Source organism: Terrapene carolina, unplaced genomic scaffold, assembly GCF_002925995.2.
Source record: "Terrapene carolina triunguis isolate 2854851 unplaced genomic scaffold, T_m_triunguis-2.0 Scaffold199, whole genome shotgun sequence".
In the NCBI taxonomy this organism is placed as follows: Eukaryota; Metazoa; Chordata; order Testudines; family Emydidae; genus Terrapene; species Terrapene triunguis.
Window position 1 is genome coordinate 218,978 of NW_020664550.1, and position 8,869 is coordinate 227,846.

Genomic DNA, 8,869 nt, shown 5'->3' on the forward strand with positions numbered 1-8,869 from the left:
TTTTTTCCCCAGGCAAAGCCCCAATGTAACCACAACAAACATCTGTGCACCACTTAAGTCTCACCTAAATTCTACTCTGAGCACTTCCATGGTACTCAAGAGCAGCAAAGCCCTAGCGCCAGCTCTGCACCAGCTGAATTTTACCTCGTTTTTATGTCAGCTGCATCTGTGAAGGGAACAATACACAAGCCATCTGCAATGCACGGGATCTTATCATATGTACCATTGCTAACTCTTGTGACTTCATAGTAAGTCTTATATTTGCAGTTGATTTTGTAATTCCAGCTCCTAAAGTCATAATTATGAAAGACTCTGTTTTCATGTAAACAAAGTTTCTAGCCCTTATGACTGGAGTCAAACATTTGAAAAATGTGACACCTAAAGGCTCAAAACCCAGAAGGCAAATAAGAATCCAGCGTTCATTATTTTTCATGGCTTTAAAAACAATCTCATTGGGACTGTGTGACAGGGTGCTAGGATGGCACCTCCTCCTGGTCACTCGGCGGATTAGCTCGTCAGGTCAACGCCCATTCCCACACCATCACTCCATTGTTCTCTCTGGTCCACATCCCCTCTCTTCCTCCAGGAACCACAGCATCCTCTTCATGACTCAGCCCTCCAGCCAGGTCACTCAGTGTCTCCCCCCCCCCTCCCCCTTCTGGGGTATATCAAAGTCTTTCTTTCAGCTGTCCTAGGCATTCTTCCCATTCACTGCCCCAGGCAGGACCGGCTCCAGGCACCAGCGCAGCAAGCAGGTGCTTGGGGTGGCCAACGGAAAGGGGCGGCACGTCCGGCTCTTCGGTGGCAATTCGGCAGCGGGTCCCTCAGTCCCTCTCAGAGGGATGGACCTGCCGCCGAATTGCTGCCGAAGAATGAAGTGGCGGTGGTAGAGTTGCCGCCAATCATAGCTTTTTTTTGTTTTTTTCCCCCCTGCCACTTGGGGTGGCAAAAACCCTGGAACCGGCCCTGGCTGGTAGAGGAAACCAAGCCTCCCCTCTACTCCAGGTTCCAGTCCAGGGATCCTCAACCCAGCAGTTCTGGGCTTTACACTCCGAGCCCTCATTTCTCCTTCCCTGGACTGCTCCCTACCATTCCTGGTTCCCCCCATTCCTCTGGGAGTATCAGCTCCAAACCCTCCTCCCAGGGAGGGACTGCTGCCCCTGTCTGTTGCTAGCTTCCTGGCTTTATAGGCTGCCTCTGACAGCAGGCTCAGCTGGGCAGGAACAATCAATTACCTGCTCCCAGGCTCTACTTGGCCATCTTAACCCCTTCCAGTCTTGTGCGAGGTGGACACCCCATCAGACTGACTCAGGAATTTTGAATGGATGGGGCTGGCAATAGTGAATGTGTATCAAAGAAAACAAATAAGTCACAAACAAGAATCAGATACGTAATTGTTGGGAAGTTTCACAAACACAGACCAGGTCAAATTAGCATAATTTTCAATAGTGTTTATTTAAGATGAGTGCAATTGATCAGTACAATATATACTTATCGAGTGTCTTGCAGATAATACATAAGGGAAGAACAGTTCTTTTTCTGTTTGAGAATAAATTTTACATAGAAAATGGTTTCACATGTAGAGACACAATGACACTAAGCATTATTTCAAGAGACAATAGTAATTCTTTTGTGGTTTAAAAAGAAAAATTAGGGGATTGTGATGAGGCAGCTGCCCCTCACTGGCTGGCAAAGGGTTAATAGCCCTTGTAGCGACTGTGCAGAACCCAGCCAATCAGAGGAAGGCTTAGAAGCAGCCAATAAGGGCCAGGCTGGGCCCTATAAGAAGGGCTGCAAGGCAAAGAGGAGCTCATTCTCTCCCTGGAGCTTGAGGGAGAAGGCCTGGCTGCCTGTAGAGAGAAGTACCTGGGACAGTAGTGCTGGGCAGGGTGAGGGGAGCAAGTGGAGCTCCAGTCTCACTGGCTCCCAGACTGAGGCCTTGACACAGGGGCCAAGAAAGTGCTGGGGCTACAGGGAAGTGGCCCAGGGAACGCAGGTAGCGGCACAAGGGAAGGAGAGGCAGTGGGCAGCTGCCAGCTATAGGGTCCCTGGGTTGGGCCCCCTCCCCTTTGCCCCACTGGCTGCCAAGGGAAGTGACCAGCCAAAGGACTGCAGTTTGCCCCTGAGCAAGAGTGAGACACCACCAGGCGGGCACCCTGCTGCTGGACAGAGCTAATTCCTGGAACAACCAGCAAGAGGTGCCATGGTGGTGAGCACAACCCGTTACAGGGACCAATCCTGCAAGCCTTCCCCAGGCTGTACTCCTGTTAGCTTCAATGGGAGTTCACTACCTGAGGGGGTCTTGTAAGATTGAGCCCTAGGGTTGTAAGCATCATTCTTCACTAATATCTAGATTGAAGTAGCTCCCAAGGTGTGTTGTGTGCTTTCCAAAATACAGAGGAAGATATAGTCCCTGTCCCAAAGAGCACACAAATCTAAACAATTTCATTACATTGCTACAAGAGACTCATCTAACCACAACTAAAAAGAATTAAAAACTACCCGTAATAGCAGAGAAAGGGTTTCAAGGCTAATCAGGAATGTAAGTGCTGTGATTTGAACGAATTATTTCAAGCTCACGTGTGGTTTTTCTTTATGCAAGACGATGTCTAAACATTTAGATTGTCAATTCAAGTCAATAGGAAGATCGTCAAAGAAAGTTGGATTTAGACCTTATTCCACACTCATCACCATGGCAGCTGAACAATTTTAAAGGACCTTTAAAAATAGCATGTTGGTTATTGTATTCCGTTCTCTAATGAGCCTTTTCCATCCAGTCTAGTAGGATATCCAGCTCCCCAAGGGATTTCATTGCTGCAGAAGCCGTGTTCAGCTGGAAGTAGATTGAAAGAAATATTTGGTAAATAATGATGGCAATTTGAAATGAGCAAAAAGGAACCCAAGTCTTTGCATTAGCGAATAAAGTCTCATCAATTTACCTGTCCGTAATTGCTGAGAATCTGTTTATATTTCTCTGTTGCTTCCTCTCCACAATTGCACACATTTTGTTCATTCTAGAAAAATAAGACCAAATTCATTAGGCTTTTCTCTTTTAACAAGCTGTAGCTTTCTGATTAATATGGAGACGCTTATAAGGCTAGCTCTTGCTAAACTGTGCAAAATACATCATTCCCTTAAGTCAGACTGCCTCATCTAAGGATGAAATTCATCCCTGTATTGAGGGCTAGCCCAAAATCCCAATTCAATACTATTTTGCAGATTCAAATAGGAGCTCTGTGGTGCAAGGGTAAATCTCAAAGATTCCCAACAATGAGTACATGTGAACAATTCTTTTCCCGGTGTTTTGATGCTTCTGTTCCTTGTTGAAGCCCCTAGCGGTATGAACTCTCGCTTAAGCAAACTTTTTGGAACCTCAGGAAATGTTCCGGCTGATTTATTTAATCTATACCAAGTTTGTTCATATCCCTCATATTAATGGATTTAACATACATTTTAGAGATAACTGGGATTTATTGAAACCTGACATACACATTGTCTGAATTTCTTCTTGATGAAGAGGAAAGAATTGGCTATGCTGCTGATTTTCCGGTTGACATGAGAATCCTCAGTCTCACAGTGTTTGAAGACCTTGTCCACGTAGAATCTTAAAAGGTGATGGATGATGCAACATCTATCTGCAGACTTAAGAGAAATAATATCTTTTCTTTAAGTGCTTTAGAAAGTGCTATTTAAAAAAAAAAAAAAGACACCTATAAGCAGTGACCACCTCACTCATCACTAGAATGCAGCCATCTTTGGTGCTAAACATGGCAGTTGAATGGATAATTTTTTTTATAAATTTGTTTGATACATTTTGCTACAATGTTTACAATGGATTTGGGATAGATTTTCAAAAGAACTCAGCTCCCAAGAGGACTGTCCTAGGGCAGCACCTGCCTGGAGCGACTCTCCTGCGGCAGGCCACAGCATGATAGTCACGCCTGCCTCAGTTTCCCCTTCAGAGTCTTCAGTTACTCTATGCAAGCTCTCTTGACACAAATGTACCCTCCTCAGGGCTGGTTTATAATCAGACATTGGGAACACCATCCAAACACATGTAGTTCATTTCTCACCCCACTGCAAACAGTCATTAAGATCACCCGACATCTTGTCTCACGATGCCCCACATATCACACACCAGCACCTCTGACCATGCCCAGACTCTTCCTCTGTCCTTGTACCAGGACAGCCACCCCAACCCTTCCTAGTGGAGTGCAACTTCTACTCTTCCCAGTGGGAGCCCCCCCAGTCTCTCTGCTGGGAGATCGTCTTTACCAGGGGAGTATCCCTCACTCCCCCAGCCCTCTCCTGGCTCTTCTGGGTCCAGCTCTCTGATCCTGGAGACATCAGCAGGTAAGCTCCTCCACTGCTCCCCTGCCTGCTTTCCTCGGTTCTGGCTCAGAGCCAGCAGGTAACTCCCTTTGCTGTTCCTCCTGCCTTCAGCCTTCTCCAGTCATGCCTCTCTGGCTTTGGGACACCAACCTGCAAACGCCTCTTGCTGTCTCCTGCCTTCAGCTTTCTCCCAGCTCCTAAGCATACAGTGTCTGTGGCAGACCTCACCTGCCCCAACTCCCACTAAGGCAGCTCTGATTCAGCAGGTCTTACTTATTGGGTCTCCCTGTCTCTGATTTGCCCTAGTTTTTTATAGCCCCTAGGTACTGCCTTGCCCTCCTAATTGGCCAATGGGATCACCTGTCCTTGCACAGGGGAACTAGACTGACTTCATTCATGAGGGATGGTGTGGAGGGGACATAGCCACCCTGTGACAAGGACCCATTAAGGTACCTAAACAAGTTGCCTGACTTTCAAAAGTGAACAATAAGAGCTGTTGGGTGCTGAGCCCTTTTGAAAATATGTCCCTTCGTTGCTGCAATGTGCCTAGACCTTGGGAAACACACAAACTTTAAAATCTCCCAGCAAGTGAAGAATACGACTGAAATTGGTAGGGAAATGTAAGTGTGAAGAAGGTTATTACTCAAGCTGGAATGGGATAAAGTTGCCAGGGTTATCATCCGTACCTATTAGGAAAAGTTCTACAGGATTTTAATATCAACAAGCAGCCAAGAACTTGGCTACATGTCTCTTCCAAAAAATGATACCTCCAGCTGTAACCACCTTCTAATACGTCTGAGACTACTTACTATATTATCAGCACCAACACCTTCCTGCAGCACCTCTGAGTAGCCTCCCATCCCAAAGGCTGATCTAGCCTGAGGCTCCTTCACTTGTGGGAGCTGAAGAGAATCACGCCCAAACAGATACAACTACAGGAATATACTGAGCAAAATGGTTTTGTCCCCTGTTCATTATCCAATACTATCAACATGAAATCTTGTTTTCAAAAGAGATGGCTACAGAAAGAGGCAGTCATTTATCTTAATTCATGTAATCAGCCCATATTAGTCCACTTAGCTATGTACTGTACATGTATTCATATTACAGCTGTGTGGGAACCAGGATTTCTGCTTCAAGGTAAATTCTGCAATTTTGAAATTTGTTTTCATTCTGAAGCAGAACAAAATGTTCATTTCTAAATTTCTTGTGAAACAAAAGTAAAAAAAACTGTTTCAGGTCAATCAAAATGTTTCACTTGGATAAAATCAAAATGTTTCATTTCAACTTTTCTATTTTAAAATATTTTATAACAAAATATAAATTTTGAAATAAAAATACGTTCTGAAACAAACAAAAATCAAAATATTCTGTTCTGAAGAGGTCACTGTTTTAATTTTTCTTTTTCCTAAACAAAATGTTGTTGAAATCAACACAGTCCCATGGAAAATGTCTGAGTTGACAAAACACTATTTTCTGATGGAAAAAGGTTCCCTTGGAACCTTTCCATCAGCACTAATTCACAACTCTGTGGAATTTTACAGTCAGCCTTGAGAAATGGCCCACTTAAAGTTAGCTGTAAAGGATAAATTCAACAAATAAAAGTTGTACGGAGAGGCAATAATGGTACCTACATTGAAATTGTGCAGAGAGTATGGGTATGACAAAATGCTTATGGTTCGGACGGCGTCTTTGGCTTGCTAAACAGAAAGAGAAAAATACAGTGATGTGAATGCGTATCAGGATGTTTAGATAGCTAATGCATACAGCATATAAACAGAGCTTTTCTTCTTAAAAACTGAAAGTGAATTACATGTTGGTGATTGATGATCTCTGGAGAGCGAAATCTGCTTGAAAATCAGATTCAGCATGCTCATCCACACATCTCATCCCTGACTTGGAGGGACCAGTGGGGAGAGGAAGAGTTCAGTCTCCAAGGCTCGTTCTGTCCTTGGCCACTTTGCTGAGACTGCCCAATGAACTGTTTTGTTCTTGTCTATGGTGTGTGGCTACTTTTGGTTTTTTTAAGCTCACAAGGAACTGAACTGAGAACCACCAAAACTCATTTCACAAATAAATCACAAGAGACATCAGATGGTGACAACTTTGGGGGCCTGATTCTCCATTACCCTGCACCTCATGTTGGCATTTATACCAGAGTAAAGTGCTAACACAGCTGAACGGTAGCATTATACATCCACTTTGCACTCACGTGGTGATGTAAATGACTGCACAAGGTGTGGAGCAAGGACGAATCTGTCCCCGGGTCACTACTAAAACTCCATATTGCAATCTCCTGAGCCACCCAGTCCCCAGATAACTGATTTTAAAGAGATATTGGTTGGTCAAACCATAACTGCCCAGGCCTTTCTACAGCTACAGCGCACAGGGCAATACTTACAATGGTTGCTTTGATCGCTGTGAAGCTGGCTCTAATTTCATTAACATTCATTGAAATCATGCAAGGTCCAAATTGGAAGATTTTGTTCCCAGTTGTTGGTGTCAAATACAACCAGCACATTGTAGAAAGGAGGCCGAGGGAAAGGCAGGAGATCTTCATATTGCTGCAGAATAAGAAACTTTGACTGGCTGGGATAGCTGATCAATGGGGAGAAAAATATTTCATCATTATCCTTCATCTACACAATTTAAAAAATACACTCTCCGACTCTTAGGGTTTTGTATTAGGGTGAACTCCTGCCCCTCTCACCCCCCAAGTCAACAGCAAAACTCCCATTGGCATCTATGGGACAGGATTGCATCCCTGATCCCCCTTCAGCATAATATCTGAACAGGAGCTTGCTTAGGAGTGGTTTTTAATTTTAAAATCTACTCCCCTACAGACAGTTAGCCAAGCCATTAGGCCTCATGAAGGCATATTCACGTGGACACTTCCAGTTTTCACATTTTTCAGTATCTACATGAAAAAAAAAAATATTTGGTGGACAGGAAAGGAAATACAAGTGTATATTAGATAGATTCCTGTTACATATTTATCATACAACATGAGTGCATATATATATACACATGTAAGGGTTGTGCAAACTCACCCCTGCGGTGCCTCCTGCTGGTCATCTCAGGGAATTAGCTCTCCAGCTGTTGGAGCGCCCTCTGCAGGTGGGTGTCCCACTACCGCTTGGCCCCTGCGTCCTTCCCAGGACCCAGTGCCCCTTTATCTGGGGGGATGCCCCTTGGCAGTAACCTCTTTCTCTTTGGGTCTCCCTTCCCCAGGGAACCCCCCAACCCTCTATCCCCACCTTGCCTCAGTCATGGGCTACTGCCAGTCACCAACTAGCCCTCGTGCCCTGGGGCACACTGCAGTGTCAGCCACTCATCATAGGCCAGGTTGGGTTTGGACCTGCTGCCTTTGCCTACCCCTGGGCTGCCCTCTGCAACCCCCAGGACCCATGGGCCCTCTGCTAGGCTGCAGCCCGGGCTTTCCAGGCTGAAGCTTCCCCAGCTCCACTGCCTTTCCCCAGCCCTGCTCCACTCAGGTACTCTGCAACCAGGTCCCTCCCTCTCAGAAGCTAAAGGGAGTCTGTTTGGGCTCCTAGCTCACAGCCTTTTTTATACAGGCCAGCTGTGGCCTGATTGGGGCGTGGCCCAGCTGCAGCCACTTCCCAATCAGCCCAGTTTAGCAGCTCCCAGCCACAACTTTCCCCCAGGGCTGTTTTAAGCCCTTCAGGGCAGGAGTGGGGTAACCACCCCACTGCAATGTGCAATATATATAGTATATTACATATAGCATAGATGTGAATATTTATAAAAGCTATATATATATATATATATATATATATACACATACATACATACACATACATACATACATACACACACACATGCTTTATATACACACATACATACACACTGTTATATAGAGAGCTGGTTAAAAGTTTTTAATTAACAATTTTTTTTCAGTGAGAAATGGCTTTTCAAAGGCAATGACCATTTCTGTGGGAAAAAAATCCTATAATTTTAAAAAATACTTTGATTAAATGAAAGTAAATTGAAATGTTCATTTCATTTATTTCAAAGTTGAAAATTTTTGTTTTGTTGCAGTTCTTGGGTTTTTGTTTTGTTTTATTTGTTCGTTTGTGTTTCCTCCCTTTTCTTTGGTTTTCCCTCATTTCTTTCTTTTCCCGCCCCATAAGGGAGAGAAGGAAAACCAAAACTGAAATAAAACAAATTTTTATTTGAAATTTACCAAAACAAAAACTTTCCTTTTGATTTGTTCAGTCCAAAAATTGAAAAAATCCATAATTTATTTTGAATGGGGAAAAAAAGTGTCTTCTCAAATAAAATTTGTCATGGAAAAATTCATGTAGCCCTAATTACATATTTCAAACTGTTTTGAACTTAAAAGCAGCTGGATTGGAGGCAATTGCCAGAAAATTTCCCCAGACGGATAGTCGTGCTGAGACCAAGAATAGATACTTGCATCCAAAAGAGAATTTTTTTCCCTCAGAAAATTAGGAGCAACTGAAAGCAAAAATAGTTCTGGTACCTTAACTATTGTTTTGATACCACTGAAAATTAG

The 8,869-nt window shown here is 44.0% G+C and overlaps 1 protein-coding gene across 1 annotated transcript; it reads right to left on the bottom strand.

The window, feature by feature from the left end:
- Positions 1 to 2,755: 2,755 nt before the first annotated feature.
- LOC112118395 (interleukin-20-like) lies at positions 2,756 to 6,793 on the bottom strand. Its single transcript, XM_029912311.1, has 6 exons — positions 6,734 to 6,793; positions 5,967 to 6,032; positions 5,142 to 5,234; positions 3,490 to 3,642; positions 2,940 to 3,014; positions 2,756 to 2,833 (listed from the first exon to the last, which is right to left on the bottom strand). Exons 1-6 carry the CDS (start codon positions 6,791 to 6,793, stop codon positions 2,756 to 2,758), a joined length of 525 nt encoding a protein of 174 aa, XP_029768171.1.
- Positions 6,794 to 8,869: the final 2,076 nt, after the last annotated feature.

Bases quoted from the DNA above. Each gene is read 5' to 3' on its own strand.
- LOC112118395 (XM_029912311.1), bottom strand. From the start codon at position 6,793: ATGATTTCAATGAATGTTAATGAAATTAGAGCCAGCTTCACAGCGATC. The intron at 3,015-3,489 runs GTATGTCAGGTT...TTATTTTTCTAG, and splicing joins AGAAGAAATTCAGACAATGT to AATGAACAAAATGTGTGCAA. The intron at 2,834-2,939 runs GTAAATTGATGA...ATCTACTTCCAG, and splicing joins TTCTCAGCAATTACGGACAG to CTGAACACGGCTTCTGCAGC.